Source organism: Anoplophora glabripennis, unplaced genomic scaffold, assembly GCF_000390285.2.
Source record: "Anoplophora glabripennis isolate ALB-LARVAE unplaced genomic scaffold, Agla_2.0 scaffold55, whole genome shotgun sequence".
Classification (NCBI taxonomy): domain Eukaryota; kingdom Metazoa; phylum Arthropoda; class Insecta; order Coleoptera; family Cerambycidae; genus Anoplophora; species Anoplophora glabripennis.
The window spans coordinates 1627146-1639162 of record NW_019416774.1 but is presented as its reverse complement, the minus strand read 5'-3'; the positions used below and the strand labels follow the sequence as shown (position 1 = coordinate 1639162).

The following is a 12017-nucleotide window of genomic DNA, read 5'->3' as shown; positions in this document are numbered from 1 at the left end:
GCCACAGAACACTTTGTCCTTCCTCTAAATCCTCTATGTTCATTGCTTTGGTACTGCTAATGTCATGTTTTACTTAGAAGTTTAATTAGTACATAAATTAAATTAATAATCGATATATTATATATGTAACACTAAGAAAAAAATCACTAATACCTAGAACAAGGTTAGTACGACCTCCTGCGTTAATTACAGTTAATTGAAAATATAACCTCACAACTGTGACGTAATTTTCAGATGGCCATTGGAATTGGCCGTTTAATAAAAAGATATTGTATAGTAATATTGGTTCCTACTTTTGTAGTGAGTAGTATTTACGCTGATTATTCACGAACTCAGTTGTACAAAGCGAAATTGAAGCGAGACAATGTTCCCTATAATCCCTAAGGGAATTCATTGGGCAGCCCTTCCCGCTATGGGATTTGCGTTTGGTTGGTTCTTGGATAGAAAAGAAACGGAGAGATTAACATTATTTAGAGACAAAAGTGCTCTTTATGGCAGAACATTGCGTGAAGGAGAACCACCCAGTTGGCCATAGAATTAAGTCGTTAGTAATGTAGTTTTACTGTAAATAAATAGCTGTGAAAATGAAATATTTTATTTCATATCCCACATAAGATAGTTTGCTTTAAAAACTCTATTTAATTATTGACCCAGTTTTTAAATACTTATTAAATACTTAAAAAATAAAAATAAATTAAATATATTATCATACATGTATGACAGGCCCCAATATTTAAGTAGACTATATATACAGGGCTAATACCATTGTCAAACTTTACAGGGTATTCCAATTAATGGAATAAACTGAAATCTGATTACTTACGAAGATATAACAGCTTGAAATTTACCTGTTGACAATGGTTCTTTTAAACATGTAGTACCAAAACAAATTTTAGTTCATGCTTGCAATATTAATTTTATATATTTAAATAAAATAACACAATTTTTTAATTCTTATATTTGATTTATGTGAAATACCTATAATTTACAACCTACTCTGAACAGGTAACGTGATAATTTTTTTCTAACGGAATAAGTAAAGCAATGATAAACATTATTACTCTGTATTTTTTTTTATAAATAGGTATGTTTAACTTGAAGACCCTGATTTTCTTTGTCATCGTTCATCATCCGCAGTAGTTCAAATGCATGTTTTTTATTTTCTTCTGTCCAAGTTATGGATTTGTACTGCATGTCAGAACTGATTAAAATGTCATTTTGATATGTGTTTTTGTCAGAGAATAACTGTTTTGCTTTATTACATCTTTTTGCTTTCGTATTCCCCTCTATACTTGACTTATCATTATCTTCAGAGCAGGTCAACCACCCAGAATCATTTTTTCGAAAAAATGCTTTCTTCAACTTCGATTGCCTTGTGTTTCTTTTATTGAAATCGATTTCTTTCAGTGGACTGTGACCTTTAAATCTGATTCGTCTTTCTGAAAGGGTCCTTGTGAATGAAGTTGGCTTTATTATCTTGTTTACGTTCAATTTTGAGCTTGTAGGCAACAAAATAGAGTCACCGCAACTAACATAAGTTGCGTCCAAATTTTCATATGTTTTTTTCTCTTTCCGAGTAGATTTTGAGCTTTCACTACTGACTGATTTTGGTTCTCTGCAACGTTTTAGGTACAGTTCGGCTTGTTGAAGTTTTTCTTTGGCAGCTCTATCCATTAAAGCAATTTTCTTTTCTTTTAGCATCAACTTGTATTCCCGTTCATTAAGTTGTTGCTCACGAACCTGTAAAGAGGCTTCCTTTTTTCTCAGTTTTTCCAATTTTAAAGTGTATAATTTACTTCCGTCTTTATAATTTATGTCTTTCTGCAGAGAAATACATTTTTCAGATTGTCGACTATTGACGAAACAATTTTCTTTAAGCCATTGTGTTGATCTCAGTAAAACTGTAGGGTGACACAATACTTCACTTATATTTTTCCTTAGTTCAGCTCTATCCTCAACGAGACTTGTAATTAAAGATAACAGACTATGTGAATAAATTTTTTCCATTTGCTTTAATTCAATTTCATATGTACTTTTTGTGAAGGTTTTAAAAGTGCAAATTTCATATAATATCAATCCTAGGTGGGACATTTTCGCTTCTTTTAAAATGTCGTTGTTTAATTTGAAATTGAACAGTTTTATATTAAAATCTTCATCTAAAAAGATTTCCTTTATACACAGCTTTCCTATGAAATTATCTGCTGTTTTTATTGCAAAAGCTATTTGGTACAGTATTTTGCAAACCAACTCTTCACTGAAATAAGTATTATTCGCTAAGCATGTCTCTATCACATCTTTAATAGAACCGTTTTCACAGTATTCTGTCACTATATATAAAATTTTGTTTTCCTCTTGATCGATAATGTCGTGAAACTTTATAATATTAGGATGAGACATTTCAATTTGCTTTTTTATATGATCAAGCATGTGTTCTTTATTAGAGTTACTTTTATTCTCATAATCAACAACTCGCCATGCTAATGTTTGTCCAGTTTTTCTATCTTTAACTTTATATGAAGAGGAATTGATGCTATGTCCAAGAATATTTAGGATGTCGTAATTGTCCGCAGACATCTGCAATTAAAATTTAGTTTTAGGTAAGTATAAATTGAATATAATAGATAGAAATTACATGCATATTTATATTATTCATTTTTCCATTTTTTTAATGCCTCAATAGTTTACAAGCACTTTTAACCAACTTTTTGCAAAGAAATGAAAAATAGAAACGGTACAAAGTTATAATTATAAACAAAATTGGTATTTTTTGTTAAGATAATAAATTTGGAAACAATAATTTTAAGTTCCTTAAATATATATATTTTTTTATGTATGTACTTACTCTAATTACCTTTTAATGATTAATNTTATATTATTAATTTTTAAATTTTTTAATGTTTCTTAATAGTTTACAAGCACTTTTACCCAATTTTTCGCTAAGAAATATAAAAGATAGAAACAGTACAATATTGAAGACTGTATTATAAACAAAACTGGTATTTTATGTTAAGATAAAAACAAACAGATACACTAATAAATTTGAAAACAATTATTTTGAGTTCCTTAAATATAAACATTTCTTTATGTATGTACTTACTCTAATTACCTTTTAATGACTAATTATTACTATACACTATATTTTAACGTTGATTAAAAAATATTCTACTTTGTACTACATCTACAATAATTGTTTGTGTTTACTGTTTACGAACCCGTTTGCGTTTAGAACCGTTTAAATTTAATTCAAGTGCCAGTAAATCTCAGCAGGTGAATAGTTACCTGATTGGTTGGTTCTAGTGGTTTGTGGCTCTAGTAGTAGGTAGTAGGAGTCGAGGGATTAACAGATATTTTCAACCGTGCTGCTTTCTGCTTTGCTTTACTGTTCTGCATCAAGCTCCAGCATCCAATAGCTCTTGGTTTGGTAATATATCTAGAGAAAACGCGAACGCGAGTGGGACACGTAATATCTGCGGTTATAAAAACGATTAAAACATAATAAAGAAAAAAAAATACATAAAACAATATGACAAAGCATTAATTTCAACTTTACACGATATTTTCATTTTTCAGTGTTATGATACTATTAGGGATGCCGTCAGGTCTACTAAATAGGTTGAAATAAGTCTCAGGTAGTTTGTTGTAGCCTTGACTGGAATATACCGTTATGGTTTTGAATTTAACTCATGTTTTAAATTTTAAAAGACGTGTAGGTGGAGGATCTATATTTTATTTGAATTTTATAAGTTCACATTTAAAACAGAATTGTTAAGTAAATCATTTTATTTAAAAAACTTCTTGTGTAGTAGAGGATGTTAGAGTACAAATGATATATACACCTAGTACCCGGAACAATAAATGCACGAAAAATAATTAATTTGCGAATATTTTGAAGAATTTATAATACATAATACAAATATTTTTAATGAAATATCAAACTATTTCACATCTGTTTAGATTTCCTTTCGTTTTTGTTTTACGTAATTCTTGAAATTCCACATAATTTTTTATTCATTACGTAAGGAAACTACAGAAATTAAACTTAGTTACGTTACTCACTAACAGATGCCTCGCATAGGACCGCGGCCGCCTATTTTAAACAGCTGATTAAGCATCAACGTCCATCTCGGTATTTCAAATGGTTGAGGAGGTTAATTGGAAACAAGGATAGCTTCATACTGTGAGCCCTTGAGCGAATAAAGATAAAACATGTTAGTAGTGTAGAAAATGGCAGGAGTAGGTAACACAAATTTTGATTGTTTAGAGATTAAAACTCGTAGTATAGAACAAACTCTGCTCCCCCTTATTAAACAGGTAATATCTATAGCTGCTTATTAGAATTAGACTTTATTTCGCCTTTCCTTGTATTAGTTTAGTAAATACATATAATAGTTTGCGGAAATGGGTGTGCACTTTGACATTTAGGAATGCAATAGTTAATCCTAAAAGTAGTTTGATTTTTATAATCATTCACTGCGTATACAATTTCAGATGGGGCACAACGTACATAGTATTAAGTCTTTTTATAGGGTTTATGAATGGTTGCAGTTTATGCCAGATTAGACTTTTACAGAACTGTTTCCTAGGTTATGTTTTTTTGTTTATTAAAAACATGTGATTACAGTTTTTGTAAGGAAAATGTAGGTATTGATTACATTGAATAAGCATTGTACAAGCAACACTCGGTATGTAGGTTTGGATTGCCATGTAATACCTATACTGAAAAATAATATAGGATATAGGTATAAAAAGTTAACATCTAAATATTTGTAACACTTAACTGCCGACCTCGGTATATTTGTTTAGAAATTTTATAACGATTCTACTTTGTCTATATAACATGAACTATCATATACACGGTGTTATAGAAATATAAGTCAAATCTTTAACGACAGATCATTGAGTGAAAATAATACGACTTTCCTTATGCCTTTTTTATTTAGGAAATATACCTATTATTTTTGAACTGTATGAGCTATCACCTGAATGAAAAAAATTATCTGACTTGTTTTCTAATTTTTGGCGAATGCGCAGGGTTGAAGATAACTTAAAAATTGGGGGCTAAAAATTAAAAATTATTAATATCTAGTCTAATTTTTAATTATAAATGGTAATTCCAATTTTCAACAATTTGAGTTAAGTTAATGAAAGTGCTTCCTTTTTGTCGGGATCCCTATAATTATTATTTTATAAGGTCTTCTAATCTAGGTATACAATTTATTTTCTATTATATTTGATAATTGTATTTAACAATTTTTTCCATTGATGTTCGCGAGTTTGAAGGATTTTAACACAATTTTGCATTGTGCTTTTTAATTCTATATTCAAAATTTTGTTCTTGCTTAAAAAAAATCAAGTACACAAACTATCAAATAATTTGGTAATAACCAAAGACAAAAACTGTGTGCATGATGCAGCAGAAGTAATCAATTTGATAAATTAGATAATTGGTTATAAAGCGTTTATAAAAAGTTTTAATAATATTTATGTGTACTGGAGAAGTAATAGACATCTATATTTCAAACACAAAGTTATAAATTGGCGAATGCAGTGCCTATTATATTTTCTAAATAGCTTTGATGTTGTTTTAATCGAAAATGGAGCTGATGCACGTTCCTTAATATAACGTGGATAGGGGTGGTATTGTACGCATTCGATGGCAACCAAACTAATACGAACTTTTTGAATGGGAGGTTTGGTGAAGTATTCCAATTTATTTTAGGATTTGCTGGGAATAGATATCGCATCCTATGCAGACACCCAGGGTTTGCTAAGGGCCCGCAGGGTGCTGTAATCGCGGATGAAAATTTATATAACATAACGTATTTTGGTGCAGCGGAAAAAGAAAATCGAATCTTGTTCTATTTCTTGCATTTTATGTTTCGTCAGGTAGGAAAATTTACTGTTTCACTGCAGTGAAAGACGCTTTGAAAATATCATATTCCCTAAATTTTCATTCATCCGCCTTTTATATTAAATATCAATGGATTTGTACTGCTATTGTAGTTGAAATTTGTTATTGTTCCTAGAATATACGTCTTCATGAATTCAATCGTCTGATCAGTTTGAGACTCGCTTTGAGAGGGCATTACACATATTATTATCTTTTTGTTTTTAGTTTTGAAAGTTTAGGGCTTCGTTCAGTAATTGATTCCTAAATAAGTTACTCTAAAATAAAATGTTCGTGTAACTGTGTACAGGGTGTTATAATACAATGAAAAACTATAACTTCGGAAATCCTGAAAGATTTGGTTGAATTGGAGCAAATTTACATAATCTTCCAGAGAGAAACCAATTTTTTTTTTCTGAAAATTGAAAAAAAAATTCGGATTTCAATTTCATAATTTTTTATATTAGAAAGACTGCATAGCTATAGAAAATCCTTTTATTGTTATTTTTATTTCTTTAACCCTTAGAGCATATACTACATGGACGAAGCATGCTTACGCTGACAGTGTAGATGAATGACGGAGAGAGAAAGAGATAGTTTGGGTGCTATCTTTCTCCCTCGCGCAGGCACGTGATTGGCTAACGCTCGGGCGAAAGGTAGGACCTCCCCACTCTTCAACAATTAGAGAGAGAGCACTCAAACTATCGCCCTTTCTCTCTACAGTGTCTACACTTTTTAACACGCTGTGCTTCCTCTATATATGCTCTAAGCTTTAGCTTATACGGAATCGTATTTTCAAAGCTACTTTTCATTTAGCTGCCATCATCTACCTCATTATTTTAAAATATAAATCTATTGATGTTTTTGTACTGTTACTTCATTTCGGGTAGGAAAATTATCATCACGTCATTTTTTTGCAAGAATTGTAATTTTGACAACCCGTGGGTGAATTACGTTTTGATTTTACATTTATTGGATATTATTAGTGTCAATCTATCATTATCATATGATTTTGCTTCCTATTCCATTTGAAATATCTCGACGTAAATAAGACGTCGACTTCATTGAATGTGACGTAATTATATCAGAAACAAAAATATTCGGTGAATAACGTCCAATTACCATTACGAAATCTATTCAGGTTCTGTGATGAATGGAATTCTGCCTGCCATTTCTTATTGTGCTTCTCTTTTTCGCATGGCTTTTATTTACATATTCTATTGAATTTGTCGACTGCTGCTATCATTCGCAGATAATATATATTCCATTTGCCGTATAAAGAAATTGGGATTATTTTGTTTTATTTTTGCATAAAGTATATCCATGCAAACTACGATCTAAGCTTCGAAAGTAAAAAAATTATGTCATTTTAGAAATCACACGTATAAGTGGAAAATATATTATAATCCCTTTGCGTGTCTAATATACTTACCTTCAATTTACGTATTCTTGTAGGTACAATTTTCCTTATCGGAAAATCATTTATCAACTCTTGAACTGATTATGATACCTCGTGTTTTTGGTACTTTTTCAATTTTTAAGCGTTTTGATATCTAAGTTAATTAATTTCTATTGCCTGTTGTCTAAGTATATTAATGCTTATATTAATAATGTCGGTAACTGTTGGGTTCTGGCTTATTAATTGAAATTAGGTGGCAGTATAAATGATGGTTATTTAAAGAAAATAAATATTAGTTTTGTAGAAACGGAAAAGATAAGAAAAAAAAGAATCATTTATTATTATTATTTTTGTGACATTTGGTCGAAACAAGAAATTTGTTTTTCAAATTGCTTATCCAATAGAATATATTTCAGGAATAAATGCTTCTGAAAGTATTCTTTTGTGAATCATGGCTTCATAGGTCTTCTTGAAAGTATACATTTTAAATCGAAGAGGCAACACGTTGGCTAAAAAGAGCTTATGTCTTTTTTTTAAATAAATTCTTTAATTCATTTTTGAATTATGGGAAATTCTTAATAAATCCCCCATCTCGGTAATCTTTTAGTACATCCTCACACATCCCAGTAATTCTTCGACTGGGTAATTAATTCTCTTTTAATGATCATACACTTACATATTTTTCTTATACTGACCAACATCTTGTTGGAAGTTGAAGCAATATTTACCCCCAACATCCTTAGTCTAAAACGCCACTGATCAATATTAAAAAATTATTTTGTAACCATTGGATTCATAACAATAAAATTCTCTGAAATATCTGCATAGAAACGCAGACCAGTGACCACTTCAATAAATCAATTTGGGGGTAAAAGTTCGCTAAATTGACAAATGCTTCAATCAGTAGCGGAGCTATCGGAGATCATTTTACATGCAGTATTTTAGACATTTGATTGATGCTTCCAGTTCATGGTGATGTATTTTTACGAAAAAATAGCGTTTCATTTGAATGACTAGCGGTTTGAGTTTTATTTCGATGTAATTCTAAAACTAGCAGTTTCATAAAAAAAATGAATGAATTTTTATTGGAAACACGTTTCTAAATCCTATATGTGCTAAAAGTATTTGAAATAAAATTTGAATTTTCTAAGGATACCCAGCTAACGATTTTTTGTTATCTTGGCACATTATGTTATATTTAGAATGGCATTTCTGCCAAAAAATTGATATAGTTTCTTTTTTATAAATTGTGTTAAAGTTATTTTCAATATATTCAACTGAGTGGTAAACTTTTAAAATAAAACAATCTTCGAATAAAAAATCTTTTTTCGAAATAGTACTGATGGAATTTTCAGGCATATACTCAGTGACATCGAAATTTAGAAGCCCTTAAGATAAGAATTTTTTGCCTCTAATTAGAATCAACTCAAACTTAATCCTAAGGTATGATTAACGGTTTTTTTTTTCATTCTAATCCAATAAAATATAGAAACTCGTTACCACATTTATTTTACATTTCACCATGCCAACTTATGCAAGTAATGCCTCTGCCGTATTTTCATTATTGCGCTCGCTGATTTTCCCTGACATTTCTCGCTGGGTAGGTGTGAACTTTATTGTTCTGCTTCGAAAAATATAACACGGCCGGACTACTGTTATAATACTTTAGGGGAACATTGTTTTTAATACCTCATTTAAAATTCTGCCCGGTTTGTGTGTAAAAAGGTAAGATTAATTACAGCACTGTAGAGAAACACGTTAATTGAAACCGAGTCCTGTACGTGTCAGTGGTGACGCCTAATGATAAATTGGGAAACTGTTTTGACGTGGCCCTCTCGAAATCGTAGCTTGATATTGAATGTACTTGTAAATGGTCCAACCACCAGTTCGTTTTATTTTTTTAAACCAGTTACATTCCTTGTTTAGGACACAACCTGACCATTTGTTTCTCTCTTATATTTTTCAGTATAAGTTGTCAAAACCATTTTATCGATAAAACTGAAAATTTTAGTGGCTGTGTTTTTACGACGAACGTTTCAAATCATGTCATCAAAAAAAGTGTCACTTTTCTAAAAATTAAATAAAAAATGAAAAAATTAAGACAAACTCAACATACCAGTTTTTCTTAAACATACACAAAAACGAATGACGTGGCAATTGCTGAGAAGAGAACATAATTTTATATTCATTTCATATAATGAAGAAAATATGAAAAACTTGTGCAGGTAATAAAATTAATTTACGTAAAATGTAATAGATGCGAAATTGCATTAAGGCAAATTATTCGTACAAAGAAAATGGATATAAATATTTTGATTCTGCAAAAGTACACAAACAAATAAAGGCAATGTGACTTTCTGGTACAGGTACTTTTTTCCTGTAAATGTTTCTATGTGTTATTTTCCTATGCATACGATTCTGAATTTCCCCCAGCTGTCAGCGTACTGGTGTAGTGCTTCCATTTCTGGAAATTAATGCTTTCCTGCGAAACGCACGTAAATAAGTAGTAAACGTCACCTGAAATGATTTATGTTGATAGATCGATGTATTTAATTACTATCGCTTTCGCGTTGTGTTCGTTTCTTTGAGTGGCATTAATTAAGGGTGGTGGTTCCTTTGCATTGGTCTTTCGAAAATTTCACATTAGAAGTTGGTGTTTTCTAGTGTCATCTGAATTTATGTGGGTGTTAAATGCGTCTGTATGATTTGGTGAATTAAACGAACAGGTTTAAGTTGATGCTTTAAGTATTTGTAAAAAATTCCATTCCAAATAGTAGCATTGGCATATTTCCATAACCACTTTCCATATTAATCGTCAGCTTTGCTGAAAATATCTATGAAATTATTCATAATATATGAAAATATTGACAGAATCAACTAATGGCATTTCATTATTCCTTCATTGAATGTTACTTTCTCTAGGACACTTTAATTTTGGTAATCTACAACAAACTGATCACGAAATAACTTATATGGTGTTTGTTGCAAAGCAACTTATGCGAAATATAGCTATTTATGAATTATTTGATAGAATTAAAATAAGGTTTCTATAATACTAATACGTATTATTAATAATTATTACATCATTTGCCACTATATATAGTTATTTGTTGTATAAATGTTTTAAGTAGCATTAATATTCTTAAGTGGTTAAAAAGAAATTAAGACACGAATGCAATGCAACGTTTTATCAATAATCACATCACAATCATATTTGTAGTCGCAATTATTGGAATTTAATAAAAAAATATTCGCACGACTTGATATTTCGTACCAGTACTCAGTGAAACGTGGTAGTTTTTGTTATACATGCCTACGTGCTTGCTATGGTACGTTGTTTATTATCAATTATTTAATAACAGTTCTTTCTGAATTTGGTAAAAATGCAAGAAAGTAATTGTGTTCCTGTGGCTGTTTTTGAAGAAGCTCAAGAAGCAATTTTCTATTTATTGCTAGCGAAATCCAGGAACATTACGAAAAAGTGTTCGCCGAATTTAACGAATGGAGGAAAAAAACGGAGAGCAATGACTATAAATGAAGAAGTCATGCTATCGTATTTTTTAAATTTGAAGAAAAAATATGCAATTTCATCTATGTGGTCAAAGTATTCGATGTTGAAGGCTACTATAAAGGTCTACAAAAATATAGATATTGGAAAATATAACAATTACTGTTTATTTGAAGAGTGAATCGAGTGGATACAAAGCAAAAAAAGAGCTGCAGTATTGGAAATACCACATATTGAAGAATTTTTGACTGAGGCTTCCGATAAAGAATATTTAATGATTAAGATAATATCTCTTTACCTTTAACATTTTGTTAGATATATAGTGAACTTTGAATTATTTCAGGTTGCACTAATAATGGGGGTATCTGGTGCGTGTCAATGCTGCGAATTGACAAATTTGAAATTAGTGACGTACAGGATGTTGGCAGTTACTTACTTGTTTCAATACCTGACATCAAGACGGGCATTTCAAGAAAATTTACAATTATAGAAAAAATATGCATAAAATATATTTCTCTGCGCCCAATTCGGCTAACACAAGACAAATTCTTTTTATTCAATCAAAAATATACTTCTCAGTCTGTTGGAATCAATACATTAGCGAAGGTATTGTCAATAGTTGCTTCATTCTTGAATATCGCAAATTCAGAAGCATATACTGGCCATTGTTCAACAACTTTATTGGCCAATAAAGGTGCTGATCTTATAACCATCAAACGTCATGGTGGATGGAAGAGCTTCTCTGTAGCAGAAAGTTATGTTGAGAAGGAAACTTGATATTGCAAGGAAAATCCAAGGAAGAGATATTCGTAACTTGTGCAAATTCTTCGCAAACTTAGGCAGATGTTATGCGTTCCGAAAATAATGGCAACAATGCTACAAGGGTTGTTATTAACGGAAAGGAAGTTAAATGTGATAAAACAAAAACGAAATGTCTATTACTATAAATGTAAATGTTAATGTTAATACGTAAATACATTAAATTTGATTTATTATAGGTTTATCATTTTTTCATTATTCTGCTAGTGAAATAATGTTACTTTATTCCGCTAGTGGATAAAGTATCACTTTAGATGGTTCATATGTGTGAATAAAAGTCCGATGATAAGGTGATTATGGATAAAATAAATTATAGCATCTTTTTAAACCACTATCTAAAAAATTGTTTTAAATATTGCAACTGATTACTGTGGAATGTAGGTACTTAATGAAGTAATTATTTC

At 30.4% G+C, this 12017-nt stretch overlaps 3 protein-coding genes across 4 annotated transcripts in view; 2 read left to right on the top strand and 1 right to left on the bottom strand.

The window, feature by feature from the left end:
* The first annotated feature begins 31 nt into the window (after positions 1 to 31).
* LOC108906058 (NADH dehydrogenase [ubiquinone] 1 beta subcomplex subunit 1) lies at positions 32 to 590 on the top strand. 2 transcript variants are annotated; one of them, XM_018709199.1, is made up of 2 exons: positions 32 to 163; positions 302 to 590. In XM_018709199.1, exon 2 carries the CDS (start codon positions 365 to 367, stop codon positions 533 to 535), a length of 171 nt encoding a protein of 56 aa, XP_018564715.1. In that variant the 5' UTR covers positions 32 to 163; positions 302 to 364; the 3' UTR covers positions 536 to 590. The 2 variants fall into 2 exon arrangements, with proteins under 2 accessions (XP_018564715.1, XP_018564717.1); XM_018709201.1 differs by having other exon boundaries at positions 235 to 590.
* A 484-nt stretch (positions 591 to 1074) lies between these two features.
* Positions 1075 to 2574, bottom strand: LOC108906046 (serine/threonine-protein kinase Nek2-like). The gene has a single exon (XM_018709186.1). The coding sequence runs from the start codon at positions 2572 to 2574 to the stop codon at positions 1075 to 1077; it is 1500 nt and encodes a 499-aa protein (XP_018564702.1).
* A 1650-nt stretch (positions 2575 to 4224) lies between these two features.
* LOC108906068 (alpha-catulin) overlaps positions 4225 to 12017 on the top strand; it is a 77834-nt gene continuing 70041 nt past the window's right edge. Inside the window, exon 1 of the mRNA XM_018709218.1 lies at positions 4225 to 4311. Coding sequence (XP_018564734.1) covers positions 4225 to 4311 — 87 coding nt within the window. The remainder of the gene's footprint in view (positions 4312 to 12017) is intronic.

Excerpts from the sequence above, each read along its gene's own strand:
- LOC108906058 (XM_018709199.1), top strand. The coding sequence starts at position 365 with ATGTTCCCTATAATCCCTAAGGGAATTCATTGGGCAGCCCTTCCCGCT.
- LOC108906046 (XM_018709186.1), bottom strand. The coding sequence starts at position 2,574 with ATGTCTGCGGACAATTACGACATCCTAAATATTCTTGGACATAGCATC.